The sequence below is a fragment of the Lutra lutra genome, chromosome 10, assembly GCF_902655055.1.
Source record: "Lutra lutra chromosome 10, mLutLut1.2, whole genome shotgun sequence".
NCBI classification, from domain to species: domain Eukaryota; kingdom Metazoa; phylum Chordata; class Mammalia; order Carnivora; family Mustelidae; genus Lutra; species Lutra lutra.
Window position 1 is genome coordinate 60,938,321 of NC_062287.1, and position 22,475 is coordinate 60,960,795.

Genomic DNA, 22,475 nt, shown 5'->3' on the forward strand with positions numbered 1-22,475 from the left:
GTCAACATAAGTCATGCCCTCTTGAGGATCTATTTGAAGAACAAATTGTCATCATCTTTCCCTTTACTTTCTCAACTTGAAACCATCTTCCCCCAATTGGTCTTTTTGCCATCATATCCATCACCTGAAATTGTTTTTATCAATTTCACCAGTGGGTTACATGTTAACAAATTAAATAGGCCTCTTTCTGGGCTCATCTCACTTTATCTCCAGGAATAGCAAATCCAATTCTGTATTCCTGATAACTTGAAACATTTTCATTATTTTACTTCAAAAGCATTACACATTTTATGATTTTCATCACTTCTGCTTAATAGGAAGACAGACAAATGGCCAATAGGTATGAAAAGATGCTCAACATCACTAATCATTGGAGAATGCAAAGCAAAGCCACAATGAGATATCATTCCTCATCTTGTTAGGATGACAACTATAAGATCAATCAAACAGTTTAGGTGAGGATGTAGAAAACTTAGAACCCATGGCCACTGCCAGTGGGAATGAAAAATTGTGCAGCCACTATAAAAATAGTATGGTGGTTCCCTAAGAAATTAAAAATGGAATTACATCTGATCCAGAAATCCCACTTCCTGAGTGTTTATCCCAAAGAGCTTAAAATAAGATCTCAATGACATATATGTACTCTCAGGTTTATTGCAGCACTATTCAAAATATCCAAAATACAGAAGTAACCTAAAGGTCTATGGATAGATTAATCAATAAAGAAATATAGTATATACATACAAGGTAATATTATTCAGGTATAAAAAAGTAAACTGTCATATGCTATATCATAGATAGCATTTGATGATATTATGCTTAGTGAAATAAGTCAGCCACATAAGAATAAATGTTGTTATGATCCCATTTAAATGAGGTATTTTAATGTAGTTAAGCTCATAGAAGTATAAGGTGGAATGGTAGTTACCTTTATATATTATAACAATGTATATTATTTTTAAAAGACTACATTGCCAATTAAAGAAATTTTTAAAAATCCAACTAAATGGAGGGACATACAATATTCATGGATAAAGGGATATAAGTTATCCCCAAACTGATACACAGATGTGTTACAATTCTTATAAAACTTCAGGCAAGATTTTTTTATATACACAAAATTATTCTAAAATTTATTTAGAACATCAAAGGAATAACAATAGCTGAAACAGTTGAAAACACATACTGAAATGAGGAAGGAGTCATTGCAGTTTCAAGACTTACCTAGCTACAATAATCAAGACTGTGCTATTGGTAGAAGGCAGGTACATAACAATGGAACAGAATAGAAAACCAGAAATAGACCCCCGCATATATGCTCAAATGATTTTTGACACACAAACAAAAGAAAGTCAATAGAGGAAATGTAGCCTTTCAACAAAGTCTGCTAGAAGAATTGGGTGTTGGGGCGCCTGGGTGGCTCAGTGGGTTAAGCCGCTGCCTTCGGCTCAGGTCATGATCTCAGGGTCCTGGGATCGAGTCCCACATCGGGCTCTCTGCTCAGCAGGAAGCCTGCTTCCCTCTCTCTCTCTCTCTGCCTGCCTCTCCGTCTACTTGTGATCTCTCTCTGTCAAATAAATAAGTAAAATCTTTAAAAAAAAAAAAAAGAAGAATTGGGTGTTGATAGGCAAAACTAAGAACACTGTAAACCTAAATGAAGATTGATTTTTGATTGTACCTTACACACAAATTAACTCAAATGGAAAGTGAATGTAGATGAAAAATTTGAAGATGTAAAACATTTCAAAAAGCAATGGGATAAATCTTCAATATCTAAAATTAAGCAGAGTTCTTAGACTTGATGACAAAGCATTAATGCTAAAAGAAAAGGTGAGGGACGCCTAGGTGGCTCAGTTGTTTGAGCGGCTGCCTTTGGCTCAGGTCATGATCCCAACATCCTGGGATAGAGTCCCTCTTGGGCTCCTTGCTCAGCAGGGAGCCTGCTTCTTCCTCTGCCTCTGCCTGCCATTCTGTCTGCCTGTGCTCACTCGCTCTCCCTCTCTCTCTCTGATAAATAAATAAAATCTTAAAAAAAAAATGAAAATTAAACCATATCAATTTTTAAAAATTTTATTCTGCTAAAGACCCTATTAAGAGGATGAAAAGACAACGTACAGAATAAGAAAAATATTTTCAAGACCTAACCAACACACATATACAATTACACACACACACGCACACACACACACACACTCCAAAGTAAAAAAAAATCCAATTCAAAAATAGACAAAAATACAAGCAGAAATTTCATTGATAAATACATAGAAATGACAAATGGATAACATTAAAAAACAGTATATGATCTCCCTCGTATGTGGAATTTAAGAAACAAAAGATGTGAACATAGCAGAAGTGAAGGAAAAATAAGGTTAAAAACAGAGGGAGGTAAACCATAAGAGACCCTCAACTATAGGGAACAAACTGTGGGTTGTTGGAGGGGATGTGAGTGGGGCATGGGGTAAATGGGTGATAGGCATTAAGGAAGACACTTGATGTAATGAGAACTACGTGTTATATGCAACTGATGAATTACTAAATTCTACCACTGAAACTAAAAATACACAATATGTTTACTATTTTAATTTAAATAAAAAATTTTAAAAATGTTCAACATAATTGGCCATTCACAAATAAAAATTAAAACTGAGATAGAATGTCACTACACAGCCATGACACAGGATAAAATGAAACCTACTAACAACATGAGATTCTGGCAAGAATATGGAGAAACTGAATCATTAATACATTACTGGTAGGAATATAAAATGGGACAGCCACTCTGGACAATATTTTGGCAGTTACTTAAAAAAACAGTACTGGAACTATCATACAATTTAGCAGTTACACTCCTGGCCATTTCATCCAGAGAAATACTTGTGTTCACACAAAAACCAGTGAACTGTGAGTGACATAAGTGAAAATGGCAAAATAACAATATTAAGAAGTTTGTCCCTAATAAAAGCAATGGATAAACTAAAAACAAAATAAAAACAAACAAACAAAAACACAGTTAAAATCAACTTTCTCACCTTCTTGGTACTAATTAAAAGTTGGCAGCAATTAGGGGAATACTTATTCAGAAAAAAACAGCTGAGCTACTGTATAAAACAGTACAAAGTTTCCTCAAATATTAGAAACAGAAATTCCATACGATCCAATAATTCCATTTCTGGGTATTTACCCAATGAATACAAAAACACTGATTTGGAGTGGTATATGCACCCCTCTATTTATTATTTTTTTAAAGCATTTTTTTAAAAAGATTTTATTTATTTGGCAGACAGAGGTCACAAGTAGGCAGAGGCAGGTGGGGGGGAAGCAGGCTCCCTGCTGAGCAGAGAGTCCGATGTGGGGTTCAATCCCAGGACTCTGAGATCATGACCTGAGCCAAAGGCAGAGGCTTAACCCACCCAGGCATCCCAATATTGCAGCATTATTTATGGGCTCCAAACTATGGAAACAACCTAAATGTCCATTGACAGATAAATGGATATGGAAGATGTGGTGTGTGTGTGTGTATATAGATATACACACACAAGAAAATATGCAGCCATAAAAATGGATGAGATTGTGCCATTTGAGACAATACGGATGGATTCAGAGGGAATTACTCTAAGTGAAATAAGTTAGACTGAGAAAAATGAATACATATGATTACAATTATGTGTGGAATCTTAGAAAAACAAAACAAAGAACAAATAAATAGCAGAATCAGACGCATAAATACAGAAAACAAACTAATAGTTGCCAGAGGGCAAGAAGGTGGCAGATGGGCCAAATGGGTGAAGGAGAGTGGGAGATATAGGCTTAAAGTTATGGAATGAAGAAATTATGGGAATAAATGGTACAACATAAGGAATGCAGTCAATGATATTGTAATAAATAGCATTGTGTGGTGACAGATGGCAGCTACACTTGTGGTGAGCATAGCATTATATATAGAGATGCTGGATCTCTATGTGGTATACCTGTTGTAAACGTATACAACATTGTGTGTCAACTATATTCAAATTTAAAAAAAAGAAAAAGAAATCAAAAGAAATAAGAAATAAAGTGTTTGCACACATGTGTAGAAGCATATGGGAATAGCCGTATGCTTAACTCATTAAAACTACACTGCATATAAACTCTATTTCAGTTACATATTTTTCATTAAGATCTGGGGCATTTGGGTGGGTCCATGGTTGTGTGTCCGTCTCTTGATCTCAGCTTATATCACGGTCGTGAGTTAAAGCCCCATGTTGGTCAAACGAACAAAAAAACCAAGATGTTAGTGTATGTAAGCATAGGTGCAGAAGCATAAGGTGTTAGCCCTATTGTTAACTCAGTGAACCTGCACTGGATATGTGTCTTTCAAGTAACATCTTCATTGGTCGAGGTATGTTTCATAAACTTATGTGTAAAAGCCTGTGGGAACAGATGTATGGTAAACCCATTAAAACTGTACTGCCTGCACCCCGGTGTTCATAGCAGCAATGTCCACAATTGCCAAACTGTGGAAGGAAGGAGCTGAGATGTCCTTCAATGGTTGAATGCATAAAGAAATGTTGAATGCATAAAGGAGCTGAGATGTCCTTCAATGGTTGAATGCATAAAGAAGAATGGATAAAGTTGAATGCATAAAGAAGAAGATATACAAAGGAATATTACTCAGCCTTCAGAAAGGATGAACACCTACCATTTACATCGACATGGTGGAACTGGAGGGGATTATGCTAAGTGAAATAAGTCAATCAGAGAAAGACAATTATAATACAGTTTTACTCATATGTAGACTATAAGAAATAGCTCAGAGAATCATATAGGAAGGCAGCAAAAAAAAATGAATGGGAAGAAAGAAGAGAGGGAGCCAAAGTATAGAGACTCTTGACTACAGGAAACAAATTGAGGGTTGTGGAAAGGGAGATGGAGAGGGAGAAAGGGTAACTAACTGGATGATGGGCATTAAGGAGGAACTCTGATATGATGAGCACCGGGTATTACACGAACTAATGAATCATTGAACACTAAACCAAAAACTAATGATACTGTATGCTGGCTACTTGAATTTAAAATTTAAAAAGCAGGGGGTGGGGGGAAGAAGTTTTATTCTAAAAACAAAAAACAAAACTGCACTGCACAGGGGCACCTGGGTGGGTCTGTTAAGCATCTGCCTTTGCCTCAAATCATGATCCTGAGGTCCTGGGATCCAGCCCCCTGATGGGACATCCTGCTCAGGGGAGGAGCCTGCTGTTCCCTCTCCCGCTGACACCTGACTTTGCCCATTGCTCATTCTTTCATTCACTCTTGTTCTCTCTCAAATGAATAAGTTTTTAAAAATCTTAAAAAAGAAAAACTACCCTGCACAAAACAAATAGTTAAATAAAGCCAAAAAACAGCTGAATCTCAGTAAGAGAGCTTTGTAACTTTTTAAAAATTGCCACAAAAGTCAATTAATATGAAATTCACCATTTTTAAAAGATTTATTTATATAAGAGGGAGAAAGAGAGAGCACAAAGGGAAGGAGTGATAGAGGGAGGTAATCTTCAAGCAGACATCCCAAGCAGCACAGAGTCTGAGGCAGGGCTTCATCTCAGGACCCATGAGATCACAACTCATTTGCCCAAACCAGATGCTTAAACAACTGAGCCACCCAGGAGCCCCCGAAATTTAACATTTTAATGATGTTCTGTGTGCTATTCAGTGACTTTCAGTACACTCATAGTACTGTGCAATCATCACTACTATGTAATTCCAGAATATTTTAGTCATCTCCCCAAAAGAGCCAATACATTTTAAGCCATCACCTCCTTCCATTGCAACCAAGAATTTACTTTCTCTTCTAGGATTTGCCTATTCTTAATATTTCATAAAAATGGAATAACAAAATATATGGCTATCTGTCTCTGAATTGTTTGACCTAGCATAAAGTTTTCAAAGTTCATGCTGTTTAATTTCTTTTTATACTTACTACCCTGACTTGGAGATAAGTGCTCAGTGATGTTATTGGATTAGAGACAGTAAAAAATAAGTGAATAAAAGAAGAAATGGATGGATGTGTGAAGGACTAAAGCATTCTATATAAGTGCTTTTACCATGTGCCCTTCAAGGAAGGCTCACATGGAAAGAAAACTTGACAATATTAAAATCTCTCACTTCTACTAAAATTTGTGTTCAATTCCTCCCATTAAGTATGTCCTCACACATGTGCGTGCACACACACACACACACACACACACGTGCGTATGAAATAATTCACTTAAGTATCATCATATAGCAGTAAGACTGGAAAGCTTCCACTCTTCCTTCTCCCATAAGGGTTAGCTTGATTGTTACACAAATGTCTGTGTCTCTAATTTTTGTACTATCCCTTTAGAATATATAGGACATTTTTCTTAAACATCCAATACGCTAGTACAGGTATCATGGGACTTAGAAATTGAGAGCTGTGCATGTACATATAGCCTATGCTTTTGAACTAAGATCCTGAACACCTGGACCAGACTGCATTCAGCTCACTCTCTGCTATCCAACAACTAAGGTATCAAAGGAACACAAAATGGGGACTAGAGACAGAATTTTTTCTTTCTCTCTCTCTCAATCTCTCTCTCTCTCTCTCTTTTTTTTTTTAGGCAGAAAGATAAAGTACAGGCTTTGAATGTATATGAATTGTTTATGACATTCTCAGAAATACAGACTTGAGTCCATTCACCATGTTTGAAGACAGGAGTGTTGTGGGAGGCTTGGAGGATACAAAATGCTTGTTTCCCCAATTCTCAGATTGCAATTCAGTGTAACTTTCCATTATGATTACGAGTGTCTGTGTCATTTCCCTAACAAAGTGGGAATCACTGGTTCTTTTGTACTGGAAGTCAGGTATTAAGAGAATACCATGGGTTTAGAGATTTTGGACAGTCTAAGGAGAAAACAGGCTTGTTTTATGGGGTTTGGAAATGACAATAGACAAAAGATGATATCAAAGTTGTGCTTTACAAATAACACACATGAATTAATGTTACTATTCCAAAATAACTATCTACACCCATGACATGACATTAGTTAATTTTCCTTGCTAGAACAATTAAGTTGTGATGTATTGAAATCATTTAAATCTGTTTTGGAAATTTCCTTAGTTATTTTGTGGCTAGTACTATATTACTTGTGTACAAGCATGGACCCCTAAGAGCTTTACAAATGTATTAAAGATGAGACCTGAAATTATTTTGTAACATGAAAGCTAGTTTTAGTAGTTAAAAACATATTTATAAAAAGAAGGCACAAGAGATATATGTAGGATATTTATTCATATTAGGAAAGATATTCTGTAGAACACAGCACAAGGAATCTCAGAAATATATTGCCTATTTTAAAATCATGGATACCTATATTTACTCTAAATTAATATCCTTCTCTTGTACAAATACATAAAGACCTGAGTATTTCAATGTATTAAGGAGAACTGAGTAGTGATATTATTTTTTTCTACAACATATGACAATTTATTGTATACTAGTCAAATATTTATCAAAAGAATTTCAGTATCCTTTTCATTTTAATAGAAAACATATACAGATGGATAAACATATATGCACTTATATAGATATATACAATTTTTATGATTTTAAAATTTCCATTCATGATATATCTGAAATTCATGAAAAATATTGTTGTATTCAAATATAAAGTACACACAAGCCTGACAGAAGGAAACTTGATGGCATAATTATTCTTCATGGAAACACAACTCTTACTTTACAAAACACATAGTGTTCTTTTTTGAAAATGCAAACTGTAATGCTTTTGTTAGCCTTGTGTTACCAGTTGAAGGCCACACCAGTGACACTATAATAAGAAACTAAGAAGCAGTTAATAAGCTGTGATATAATTTAGGAATCTAGCTTTATTATTTATTTACTTATTTACTTACTATCTTACTTTTAAGTGTCTCATTTTAAAAATATGTGCACTAACAAAGTGAGCCAGAGAATTATATCAACACTGTGCAAAGTTTTGGTTGTGGAGAAACTTTGCCAAAACTACAGAGAAAGCAATGTGGTATATCACCTCTCATTGCACTGTGTCAGGCTTTCTTTGACTTTTGTTCAGTTTGATCTTGATCCAATATTTGCTTGCTTTTATTTCTGCATTGTCTGAGTGTAATATTGTATCCAAAATTTTTGGTGTGTTTTGTTATTTTGGTTATTTGATATGTTTTCTGTTTACAAAACAAAAGTCTCTGCATACTTTGAGTATGGTACACTTTCTAATACATTGCTTCTTAAAACAGTACTTTTAACAGATGCCCTTATTGGCAACTCTCTCAGGATCCCTCTCACTCCTGAGAGCTTTTTCTGTATACTTGCTAAATAAGCTTCTATTGCTTTACTCACTAAATATATATATACATATATATATATATATATATGTGTGTGTGTGTGTGTGTGTGTGTGTGTGTGTCTATATATATGTGTGTGTATATATATATATTCTTTTAAAAATCACTTTGAGGGGTGCCTGGGTGGCTCAGTGGGTTAAAGCCTCTGCCTTCAACTCAGGTCATGATACCAGGGTCCTGGGATCAAGTCCTGCAGGGGGCACTCTACTGAGCAGGGAGCCTGCTTCCCCTCCTCTCTCCCTGCCTACCTCTCTGCCTACTTGTGAAATCTGTCTGTCAAATAAATAAATAAATAAAATCTTTAAAAAAAATCACTTTGAGGCCAATTTGTAGTGTGGTTCACATAGTTGATCTTTATTTCCCAGACCAATATATTTACTTTTCCTAGCACATTATTTTTTTCTGCTTCCTTGGATTTCCTTTGTTTTCTCTATTTCAGGATTTTTTTGAAATTTGTAATTTCTGGTGATTTATGAAGTAAACAATCTGGTTTTGTTTCTTCTGGTGGTTCATTAGTGCTCTCCAAGCAATAATATTTATACTACAGCATTTAATTTAATCTATGATTTTTGTAATGCCATAGAAGGAATATTTGAAGAGCACTGTTATAAACATGTTCATCCTATGTCACTTTATTATTTCCAAAAAAGTTGTCTTTTGCAGTACCTAATCTGCCATCCCATGGTGCAGATATATAAAGATAAAACATAGGTGTAGGTAGAAAAACTGAATGAAGAACAACTTGATATCTCTAATTCTTCCACTATCCTAAACAATTTTAATTATCCTCTTATGTGACTAGAAGTATATTCTAGGAAGAAACTGCAACTAACAATATGAATGTGTATAAAAGGTGTGATGAAGGCCAAGGATGAAGATTCATAAAAAAAAATGAGATAATTGAATCGAGTAGTCTTATTTTAATGTGAGTTCCTCAGTACCCTTCTACTACTTAACTCCAAGACCATTGGCAGCCAGCCATGAAATCCTCCAGGATATAGACTTTCTGCAAAAATCAGAAGTCCCTGAGGAAAAAAGCTATGAACACCGATTACTAAGAATGCCTCCAAGGGAGTAGAGATCCCTGCTAGAGCACTCTAAGTAAATCCTACCAACTGATGAAATTCACTCATCACCTGGTGTTTCAAATCAGCTCTCAATAGCCTCTTTCTTTCTTTTTTTTTTTTAAATTTTATTTTTTATAAACATATATTTTTTATCCCCAGGAGTACAGGTCTGCGAATGGCCAGGTTTACACACTTCACAGCACTCACCATAGCACATACCCTCCCCAATATCCATAACCCCACCCCCCCTCCCAACCCCCTTCCCCCCATCAACCCTCAGTTTGTTTTGTGAGATTAAGAGTCACTTATGGTTTGTCTCCCTCCCAATCCCATCTTGTTTCATTTATTCTTCTCCTACCCCCTTAACCCCCCATGTTGCATCTCCTCTCCCTCATATCAGGGAGATCATATGATAGTTGTCTTTCTCCAATTGACTTATTTCGCTAAGCATGATACCCTCTAGTTCCATCCACGTCATCGCAAAAGGCAAGATTTCATTTCTTTTGATGGCTGCATAGTATTCCATTGTGTATATATACCACATCTTCTTTATCCATTCGTCTGTTGATGGACATCTAGGTTCTTTCCATAGTTTGGCTATTGTAGACATTGCTGCTATAAACATTCGGGTGCACGTGCCCCTTCGGATCACTACGTTTGTATCTTTAGGGTAAATACCCAGTAGTGCAATTGCTGGGTCATAGGGTAGTTCTTTTTTCAACATTTTGAGGAACCTCCATGCTGTTTTCCAGAGTGGTTGCACCAGCTTGCATTCCCACCAAAAGTGTAGGAGGGTTCCCCTTTCTCCGCATCCTCGCCAGCATCTGTCATTTCCTGACTTGTTAATTTTAGCCATTCTGACTGGTGTGAGGTGATATCTCATGGTGGTTTTGATTTGTATTTCCCTGATGCCGAGTGATATGGAGCACTTTTTCATGTGTCTGTTGGCCATCTGGATGTCTTCTTTGCAGAAATGTCTGTTCATGTCCTCTGCCCATTTCTTGATTGGATTATTGGTTCTTTGGGTGTTGAGTTTGCTAAGTTCTTTATAGATTTTGGACACTAGCCCTTTATCTGATATGTCGTTTGCAAATATCTTCTCCCATTCTGTCAGTTGTCTTTTGGTTTTGTTAACTGCTTCTTTGCTGTGCAAAAGCTTTTGATCTTGATAAAATCCCAATAGTTCATTTTTGCCCTTGCTTCCCTTGCCTTTGGCCATGTTCCTAGGAAGATGTTGCTGTGGCTGAGGTCGAAGAGGTTGCTGCCTGTGTTCTCCTCAAGGTTATTGATGGATTCCTTTCTCACATTGAGATCCTTCATCCATTTTGAGTCTATTTTTGTGTGTGGTGTAAGGAAATGATCCAATTTCATTTTTCTGCATGTGGCTGTCCAATTTTCCCAACACCATTTATTGAAGAGGCTGTCTTTTTTCCATTGGACATTCTTTCCTGCTTTGTCGAAGATGAGTTGCCCATAGAGTTGAGGGTCTATTTCTGGGCTCTCTATTCTGTTCCATTGATCTATGTGTCTGTTTTTGTGCCAGTACCATGTTGTCTTGATGATGACAGCTTTGTAATAGAGCTTGAAGTCCGGAATTGTGATGCCACCAACTTTGGCTTTCTTTTTCAATATTCCTTTGGCTATTCGAGGTCTTTTCTGGTTCCATATAAATTTTAGGATTCTTTGTTCCATTTCTTTGAAAAAAATGGATGGTACTTTGATAGGAATTGCATTAAATGTGTAGATTGCTTTAGGTAGCATAGACATTTTCACAATATTTGTTCTTCCAATCCAGGAGCATGGAACATTTTTCCATTTCTTTGTGTCTTCCTCAATTTGTTTCATGAGTACTTTATAGTTTTCTGTGTATAGATTCTTAGCCTCTTTGGTTAGGTTTATTCCTAGGTATCTTATAGTTTTGGGTGCAATTGTAAATGGGATGGACTCCTTAATTTCTCTTTCTTCTGTCTTGTTGTTGGTGTAGAGAAATGCAACTGATTTCTGTGCATTGATTTTATATCCTGACACGTTACTGAATTCCTGTACAAGTTCTAGCAGTTTTGGAGTGGAGTCTTTTGGGTTTTCCACATATAGTATCATATCATCTGCAAAGAGTGATAGTTTGACTTCTTCTTTGCCGATTTCGATGCCTTTAATTTCCTTTTGTTTTCTGATTGCTGAGTATAGCCTCTTTCTTAAGTGTGAACCAATATTCAAAAATTACCAGATATATGAGAAACTCCTCCAAAGTAAAAGACAAAAGCTACAAAATTAAATAACTGAAACTTAGATGATAACAGAAATTATATATGAAGCATTACTTATGTACACATATATATTACTGTCAGAGTTACAAGAGTCAGTAGAAACTAGGTTGTTGGAAATTTGTAATATTAGACAACAAAAAATGCCAAGACACCTTGGTTATAGACTTCAGGAATTTTTATAGAAAATAGATTAAAAAAAATCAAGAGATACAATATAAAATTTTTAAAAGAAAAAATGAAAAGAAGGGAATAAGGCCAGAAGATTCCATATCTAACTAAAAGTAATAGTAATAAAATAACAAGGACACAGGATGATATCAAAAGTTAATACAACACATAAAAAAAGAACTACAAAAAACAGAAATTTTATATATATATATGTGTGTATATATATATATATATATATATATATATAATTGTCTTCAATCTTTAAAAAAAATGTTAATACCAGAAAATTTCTAAAACCAAAGGTCACAGATTTCCAGACCCAAGAAGACCCAATAAATGCCTGCACAATAAATGACATACATCCACATATATAACTCTATCATCACCATTACCAGCATTGAATGTGAAAGCATAGAAGTTTTAAAATGTTCTTAAGTATTTCAGATCCAGAAAACAAATAAATTAAGAAAAACAAAGAAGAGTAGTTCATGTAAAAAGTATCAACAGTCCTCTTAATATCTATACCTTAAACTAGGAGGTTGAGAATGCCTTTGAAATTCAGGCATAAGAAACCTCATCTACACGGAGCCTCCATTTATTCAATAATAAAGTGTAGATTAATAAAAATGCATCCTGGGCATCTAGTGAGGATGAGATGAGTTAAGGTATATAAACTTTTAGAACTTTACCTAGTACATGTTAAGTATAAATACAAATTATTATTAAAAATAAGAACAATAAAAAATAAAAATAAGAACAATAACAAATACATCCTAATTGTATCTGTTGCACCACTGGTGAGGTAATCAATGAGTTATACCTTAGGAAATACCCAAATCTGAAGGGTTTGAAGAGGTGGGGGGGGTGGGAGGTTGGGGGAACCAGGTGGTGGGTATTAGAGAGGGCATGGATTGCATGGAGCACTGGGTGTGGTGCAAAAACAATGAATACTGTTATGCTGAAAATAAATTAAAAAAATGATTAAAAAAAAGAAATACCCAAATGGAGAGGTAATAATAATTAATATTTAAATAAGATATTATAACAAGTATCAATTTGAGAGATCATAATGACACAAATCATAAGTGTAACACAATTATACTTGATTATAAGTTTATGGGGATTGTATCTATATCTTTTTGTTTTAAAGTATTATAGACACAATATCTGTGATAAAACCTGACACAGAGTAGGTGTGAAGTATATATTATTAAAGGAACTGATAAATTAATGAATTAACAAACAATGGCTTAAACTTAGTTTAAACAATGTTTAAATAAACATGCTTGGGTATTTAAAATATTTGTTTTCTTGTTATTACAATACAATATTTAACAGAGAGAAGAAACAAAGGGAGCACGACAAAGATTTTTTTTCTTTTTTAATTTTTGCAAATCTCAGAGGGTCAAAAAATGAAACAAAACAAAAATAAAACTTCAACCCTACAAGCTTCCTAATTTTTACACCAGCTTAATTATGGTAATTCTGAACCAAACAGATGTAACGCCAGCCTCATTCATTCTTAATGGGATCCCAGGACTGGAGGACATGCACATGTGGATTTCCTTCCCATTCTGCTCCATGTATGTGGTGGCCATGGTAGGGAATTGTGGACTCCTCTACCTCATCTGCTATGAGGACTCCTTGCACAGGTCCATGTATTATTTTTTGGCCATGCTTTCCCTTACTGACCTTGTCATGTGCTCTAGTACAATCCCTAAAGCTCTCTGCATCTTCTGGTTTCATCTCAAGGAAATTAGATTTGAAGAATGCCTAGTCCAGATGTTCTTCATCCATACCTTCACAGGAATGGAGTCTGGGGTACTCATGCTTATGGCCCTAGACCGATATGTAGCCATCTGTTACCCTCTGCGCTACTCAACTATCCTTACCAATCCTGTCATTGCAAAGGTTGGGCTTGCTACTTTCTTGAGAGCAGTGTTGCTCATCATTCCCTTGATTTTCTTCACCAGGAGACTACCCTATTGCAAGGGCAATATAATACACCATACCTATTGTGACCAGCTATCTGTAGCTAAGTTATCCTGTGGAAATATCAAGGCCAATGTTATCTATGGTCTGATGGCTGCTCTCCTGATTGGGGGCTTTGACATCCTGTGCATCACAATCTCCTACACCATGATCCTCCGAGCAGTGATCAATCTCTCTTCAGCAGATGCTCGACAGAAGGCCTTCAGCACCTGCACTGCCCACATCTGTGCCATTGTTTTCTCCTACAGTCCAGCCTTCTTCTGCTTCTTTTTTAATCGTTTTGGGAGCCATGCAATCCCTCCATCTTGCCACATCATTGTGGCCAATATTTATCTGCTCTTGCCTCCCACTATGAACCCTATTGTGTATGGGGTGAAAACCAAGCAGATACGAGACTGTGTCATAAAGATCTTTTCAGGTTCTAAGAATATCAAATCCCATAGCATATAAAGGAAACATTTTTCATGGACGAGATGAAGGGGAAGGAAAATAATACTCTGTTAGCTATTTAGTCAGGCTGTTTAGTCTTAAAAAGATGCCTTTTTAAGATTTCTTTTCTGTTCTTGACAAGAGATGAATCTGAGGGGACATTAAATGTTTTCAGAATCCCAAAGCCACTGATATGGCCCCCACACATCCTGAGTTATTCACCTCCTCACCCCTGTGGAGAAAGAGTCTCATCATAAACCCAAGTTCCCATGAGCAAAACACAATGGAAAGTTGAGAAATTTATCAAAAGAAATGAATAAGTCAGAAAGTGATAATCTGCTTCTAGGTGCCAGTTTGTCTTGTTTTCAAATAGTGATTAGAATTTCTAGTTTGAAAAACAGTTTTTACTTACCTCTGGAAAATATGGTCTATATTTTTTCCATCATTTTCAAAATTTCTCTATTTTCTCAATATCACCCTCTTGATGGAGAAACTAGTAAGTATACTATGGGGTCATTAGTCTACTGGGATTTCAGACTCTGAACTGTAATTTGGGAGTAAGTTATCTGACTATGTCTCCTCTAGAAGACTCCTAAGTTGCCAAAGAAATTTATCTAGTAATTACATAAAATAAGAAACTATGGAATCTGGAAAGAAGAAAAAATAGAGTAAGAAAAAAAAATGATACATTAATCTTCTCATCTTTAATTTTCTAAACTATGTTTGACTATTGAAGGAAAACTTCTAACTATGTTGATGTGGTTCCGAATTTGTTTAAGCTAACCTACAAATGAGATAGGTTAAAGAGATTTAAAGGAAAGTGAAGTTTTATACTTCACTTGAACTGGTGAAATGATGGCATTAGGAGACTATGATGCTGTGTATATAAATATAAAACAAAACAACCACTAAAGAATTATGCAAACAGATACAGTGTGAAAATACTATAAATAAATAATAAATGGGCTTCTAAAAACACAGAATGGACCTACGGAATGGCATAAATGTTACATCCTTCTGACTATTTGACCCTGTTATCATTGTCCAATGTCCATCTTTGTCTCTTGTGACAGTTTGACTGAAAGTTTATTTTGTCAGATGGAAGTATGGACTTCCCTGCTCTTTTTTGGTTACCTTTTGCAGAAATATTTTTTTCCATCCTTTTCCCTTCAACTTGTTTATATCTTTATATCTAAAGTCTTTTATATACAGCATATAGTTGGATCTTGCATTTTTAATCTACACAGTCACTCCATGTCCTTTTTTTTTTTTTTTTTTTAGATTTTATTTATTCATTTGTCAGAGAGATGGAGGGAGCACAAGCAGAGAGAATGGCAAACAGAGGGAGAAACAGGCTCCCTGCTAAGAGGGAGCCTGATGTGGGACTCAATCCCAGTACCTTGGGATCATGATCTGAACCAAAGGCAGGCACTTAACTGAGTGAGCTACCCAGGCGTCCCCACTCCATGTCTTTTGATTATGATGTTTATTTAATCCATTTACATTTTAAGTATTAATGTTAGGAAAGGACTTGCCATTCTTATTTTGCTCATTGTTTTCAGTTTGTCTCTTATTTATTTTGTCTTTTTCCTCTATTTCCATTCTTTGTGTTTCATTAACCTCTTTGTTGTAACATGCTTTGATTTCTTTCTTATTTCTGTTATGTACCTTATATAGATATTTTCTTTGTGGCTACTGTGGGGACTGCATAAAATTTATAATTATTTATACTATATTATGACATAAACTATTTAAATGCTACTCCTGTACATCTCTTCTTTTTTTAAATGATGGTATAATATTTATTATATGTTAAATCTGTGTAAAATTTTGTTTATATATATTACATTTTAAGCATATGTACATTTCTACTTTTAATACTTTACTTTTTTATTTATTTTTTAATCATTTTTTAAAATTTATTTTCAGAATAACAGTATTCATTGTTTTTGTACCACACCCAGTGCTCCATGCAGTCCGTGCCCTCTCTAATACCCACCACCTGGTTCCCCCAACCTCCCACCCCCACCTCTTCAAACCCTTCAGATTGTTTTTCAGAGTCCATAGTCTCTCATTGTTCACCTCCCCTTCCAATTTCCCCCAACTGCCTTCTCCTAGCCTCACTTTCTGTTATCAATGTCACAAATTACATTATTTTATATTTTGTACCATTAGCATAGTCTCATGGTTATTTTTTATGCCTTTATCTTTTAAATTCTACACTGGAATTAGGTGATTTATGTACTACTATTACAATATTACATATGTTATATGTATTCTGTATATACCTGTTTTTTACCAAAGAGCTTTGTATTTTCATGATTCCATGTTGCTGTCTAATGTCCTCTTGTTTCAAACTCATGTCCCTGTAGCAATTCTTACTAGGTAGATCTAGTATTGATGAATCCTTCAGTTTTTGTTTATTTGTGAAAGTCTTTATTTCTCCTTCATCTTTTTAAAAAGATTTATTCATTTGAAAGATATATATATATATATATATATATATAGAGAGAGAGAGAGAGAGAGAGAGAGCGAGCGCATGCACGTGCAAGCAAGCATGCACACATGAGATGGGGTGGACAGATGGAGAAGCATGCTCCATGCTGAGCAGGGAGCCCAGCCTGGGGCTCAACCCCAGGACCCTGGAGTAGAAAGCACATGCTTAAGCCACACAGGCACCCCCCTCCTTCATTTTTGATAGACAGTTTTGCCAGATAGTATTCTTGGTCAGCAGCGTTTTGTTTTTGTTTTGTTTTTTTGTTTTTTCCCTTTCAGCACTTTGAATATATCATCTAACTGTTTCATGGCCTATAACATTTCTGCTGAAAACTGACTGCTGATTTTGCAAGAGCTCACCTGTGTGTGATGAGTTGCTTTTCTCTTGCTTCTTTTGAGATTCTCTGTCTTCACTTCTGGCAATTTGTTTATGATGTATTTCTAGACCTCTTTGGGTTTTTTCTAGTTGGAATCCTTTAAGCTTTTTGAAGTTAGTGGTCTATTTTCTTCCTCAGATTTGGGAATTTGCAGTGATTATTTCTCCATATAAATTCACTGTCCCTTTCTCTTCTTCTTGTCCCTCTAGGAACCCCCACAATGCATATGTTGATTTTTCTTGCTGATTTCCCATAAATATCTTAGGTTTTCTGTACTTTTTTAAAAAAATTCCTTTTTCCTTTTGTTCCTCTGGCTCAATAATACCAAATGATCTGTCTTGAGGTTCACTGTTTTTCTTTCTTACTTTTTCTACGTGACCAAAACTGATGTTTATGCTCTGGAGTAGATTTTTTAAAAATTGCATTATTGCATTCTTAAACTCCACAATATTTTGTGGTTCCCTTTTATGTTTCTTTTTGTTGATATTCTCATTCTGTTCAAGCAGCTTTTCCCCAATTTTGTTTGGTTGCATCTTTGTGCTTTTTTTCTAGTGCATAGAGCTTATTTACAATGATTATTTTGAATACTTTATCAGGTAATTCATAAATATCCATTTCTTTACAGTCAGATTTTGCAGATTTATTTTGTTCTGGTGTCTTGTTATTTTTGTTGTTGTGATTTGCGCATCTGAGAAAACTTTTCCCACTGTTCATGAACTTTCTTTGTATAGTGAAGACCTTCACCAATCAGCCTGAAAAGAAATTCTGATGGCCTCTCAAACTTTTTATGGGAATGCATTTCCTGGGCTTGGGTATGTAATTTCTCAGTTATAGAGGTCAGATAGTCTCTTTTTCAAGAACTTGTAAATTCTTGCTCCCTCTGGTATCAGTCTGCTTGTGAGACATACTCAGACACTGCAATAAACAACTGAGTTCTCTTTTATTTTCAGAAGCCCCCAGAAATCCAAAGTATTCTGAATCTGCCAGTGTTCTAAGTCAGGAAAGAAATACCAGTCTCTTAGACAGCCCCCTGAAAAGCCAGACTATTTGACATACATTTCACTCTTTTTGTTTTCCTCCCAAAGAGGAAGTTATGAACTGAACACTTTCTTATGGTTGTGCTAACTAGTACTAGTTTCTGTCTACAGTATTAGAAGTTTTCTGGAACTGCAACAAGAAATTGAGTTCTCTGTTGTTTTGGCTGCTCCCAGGCACCCAAAGTATGCCGGTTCTGACAAAAATACTGATACAAAGGGACACATGCACCCCAATGTTTATAGTAACATTATCAACTAATAGCCACGTTATGGAAAGAGTCCAAATGTCTATCGACTGATGAATGGATCATGAAGATGTGACATAGGTTGATCTATAATGGAATATTACTCAGTTGTCAAAAAGAATGAAATCTTGCCATTTGCAATGCTGTGGATGGAGCTAGATTATATTATGTTCAACAGAACAAGAGAGTCAGAGAAAGAAAAATACCATATAACCTCACTCACATGTGGAATTTAAGAAACAAAACAGATGAATGTAGAGGAAGAGGGAATTTTTAAAAAGAGAGAGAAGGAGGCAAACCATAAGAAACTCTTAACTATAGAGAACAAGCTGAGGGGAGATAAGTGGACGATGAACTAAATGGGTGATGGATATTAAGGAGGATACTTGTTGTGATGAGTACTGGGTATTATATGTACATGATGAATCACTACATTCTACTCCTGAAAAAAATATTGCACTAAATGTTAACTAACTCTAATTTAAATAAAAACTTGAAACAAAAAAAATTAAAATTAAAAAATAAAGAAACAAAAAGAAATAAAACATTTTTTATTTATTGCAATGCAGCTATTTTTGGCTTTGGGTTTCCATGTGGTATTGTGACATCTTAAGTAGTTTCTAGAGTTCTTCTAGAACTTTTTTGGAACATATATTGTTGTCTAGTCAGTGTATCTAGAAGCAAATGAAGTCTGGGCTTTCTATTTTTTGATCTTGCTGGTGTCCTTAGTATTTATTCATGATTCTTAAAAAAATCCTTTAATAATAAGAATAGAGTAAAATGTCCTCAATTTGATTAATATCATCTATGAGTCTCCTAAAACTAATATTATTCTTAACAATGAAAGGTAGGATGTTTTTCCCCCAATACTGGGAACATAGCAAGGATATTTGGTCTCACCACTATTCAACATAGTGCTTGAAATTCTGACCAGTGCAATAAGGCAAGAAAAGAAAAGACACAAGTTAGAAAGCAGGAGATTATAATGTCCCTATTTGCAGATGTTATGATTCTCTATGAAGAAACTACCAAGTAATGTGGCAAATGGTATTTACACATGTGGTGAGCATAGCATAACATATAGACTTGTTAAATCATTATGTTATAAACCTGAAACTAATGTATCATTGTTTGTCAACTATACTTTAATAAAAAACAAAAAGAAGAAGAAGAAGAAAGAAAGAAGGACTCCTGGGTGGCCAGTCACTTAAGCATCTGCCTTCAGCTCAGGTCATGATCCCAGGACTCTGGGATTGAGTCCCACTTTGGGATCCTTGCTCAGTGCCTTCCTCTCCCCCTGCCTGTCATTCCCTCTGCTTGTGTGCACTTTCTCTCTCTCTGTGACAAATAAATAAATACAATCTTAAGAAAAAGAAAGAAAAGAAACTACCAAGGAATCCACACACAAAAAGATCAGTGTTTTTTCTACAGGAAAGAAGATACATATACAAAAATCAATTGTAGTTTCATAAGCTAGTAATAAAAAATAAATTGAAAATTCAATTATAGTTGCTGAATAAAAGAAAATACTTAGAGGTAAACCTCAGAGACTTTTACAGGACGTTTATGCTAAACACTACAAAGTCTTGAGGAGAGAAATCAAAGAAAATCTACGTAAATGGAGAGGTACACCATGTTTACTGATGTACAGATATTAATTCTTCCCACACTGACACACAAGTTTAGTGTAATTCCTACAAAAAGTCAAACAAGACTTTTTGTTTATATTGAACAAGATTATTTTAAAGTGTATATGTATCTATGTATTATATACATATAAAGCATATATACAGTACATATAGTATATAAAGTATACATACAGATATATATATAGAGAAAGAGATATCAAATAACTATAATAACTAATTAAAAATAATGAAAACAAAAAAGAACAGTCTTCTCAATTTCAAGATTTATTATATAGCCATTGTAATAAAGACAGTGTGGTATCGGCAGAGAATAGACACATAGATCAATGCAACAGAACAGAGAACTCATAAATAGAAAGAAAAAAAAAAACCCAGAAACACCAAAAACTCTACCCAACTCTTACAATTGTACTTACACAAAAATGAACTGAAAGTAGTTCATGTAATTAAAAAAAAAAAGAGTGGTTCATGTAAAATGTAAAGCTCGAGAACAGTATTTTAAATTATGGGCAAAATCTTCAGGATCTAGAGCTAAGCAATGGACTTGACACCAAAATAACAGTCCTTAAAATAAAAACTGATAAATATGTCTTCACAAAAATAAAAAGTTTGCTTTGCAAAGATATATAGGCCAAGCTATGTCTGGGAAATATATTTACAAGTCACATACCTGAGAACAGGACTAGTGTGTGTGTGCATGTGTGTGTGTGTGTGTGTATTCAACACTGAAACAAAAAAATCCCAACCATGTAGAAAATAGACAGAAAAATGTATTTCACTGAAAATGATATGCATTTGAAAGAGATACATAAAAGAAAATTTAATATGGTTAGTCATTAGTTACATGAAAATTGAAATCATAATGGGATATTACTACATAACTATAATAATGGCCAAAATAAAAAATAGTCACAATATTAATGCTAATAAGGATATAAAGTAACTGGGTAACTCATACACTGTTATTATTGCTGGTGGGAATTAAAAATTATATAGCCACTCTAGAAAATAATTTGACACTTTCATAAAAACCTAAATACACAATACCATAAAACATATCAATGGCATCCTTGAACATTTATCCCAGAAAAATGAATACTTATGTTCTCACAAAAACCTGTAAGCAGTCATGACAAGAGCCAAATGGCAAAGCTGAAACTGCAAAATTCTGTCCTTAACAAAAGCAATGAAAAATTGTAAGAATCAATTTTCTCAGAACTCTCATTACTAATCAGAGGCTTACAGAAATTAGAAAACACTTTTTAATTTTTTTTAACTTTTTATTTATTTTTTATTCTTTTTTTTTTCTTTTTTATATATATTATTTATTTATTTATTTGACAGAGACAGACCAGGAGGGAGAGGAAAAAGCAGACTCCTTGCTGAGCAGGGAGCCCAATATGGGACTTGATCCCATGACTCTAGGATCATGACTGAGCTGAAGGCAGATGCTTAACTGACTGAGCCACTACACGTGCCCCAACATATATTTTTCAACATATGAATTGGATGAATGGTTGGAAGGATGGAGGGAGGAATGGAGGAATTAATGAATGAATGAAAAAAATTAATGCAATAGATTGAAAGATTGTACCTCTCAAAAGCAGACATAATCCAAGTTTTTTAAAATCATTTTTTAAAATTTATTTTCAGCCTAACAGTATTCATTGTTTTTGTACCTGACACCCAGTGCTCCATGCAATCCGTGCCCTCTCTTATACCCACCACCTGGTTCCCCCAACCTCCCACCCCCTGCCCCTTCAAAACCCTCAGATTGTTTTTCAGAGTCCATAGTCTCTCATTGTTCACCTCCCCTTTCAATTTCCCCCAACTCCCTTCTCCTAACTCCCCATGTCCTCCATGCTATTTGTTATGCTCCACAAATAAGTGAAACCATATGATAATTGACTCTCTCTGCTTGACTTATTTCACTCAGCATAATCTCTTCCAGTCCCGTCCATGTTGCTACAAAAGTTGGGTATTCATCCTTTCTGATGGAGGCATAATACTCCATAGTGTATATGGACCACATCTTGCCAAACTGTAGAAAGAACCAATATGCCCTTCAATGGACGAATGGATAAGGAAGATGTGGTCCATATACTTTTAAAATTTCTTTTCAGTGTTCCAGAATTCATTGTTTGTGCAGCACACCCAGTGCTCCATGCAATACATGCCATCCACAATACCCACCACCAGGCTCACCCAACCTCCCACCCACCAGAAATTAGAAAAACACTTAAGAAAAAAAAGCTGAGTCTCAATAAGTGAGCTTTGTGATACATTTTTAAAAATTTAAATTCAATTAGCCAACTTAAATATACATCACTAGTTTTAGAGGCAGTGTTCAATAATTTATGTTTTGTATAACACC

The 22,475-nt window shown here is 35.1% G+C and overlaps 1 protein-coding gene across 1 annotated transcript; it reads left to right on the forward strand.

Annotated features, from left to right (window-relative positions):
- Positions 1-13,352: 13,352 nt before the first annotated feature.
- Positions 13,353-14,318, forward strand: LOC125079330 (olfactory receptor 52N4-like). The gene has a single exon (XM_047692856.1). The coding sequence runs from the start codon at positions 13,353-13,355 to the stop codon at positions 14,316-14,318; it is 966 nt and encodes a 321-aa protein (XP_047548812.1).
- The last annotated feature ends 8,157 nt before the right edge of the window (positions 14,319-22,475 follow it).

Excerpts from the sequence above, each read along its gene's own strand:
- LOC125079330 (XM_047692856.1), top strand. The coding sequence starts at position 13,353 with ATGGTAATTCTGAACCAAACAGATGTAACGCCAGCCTCATTCATTCTT.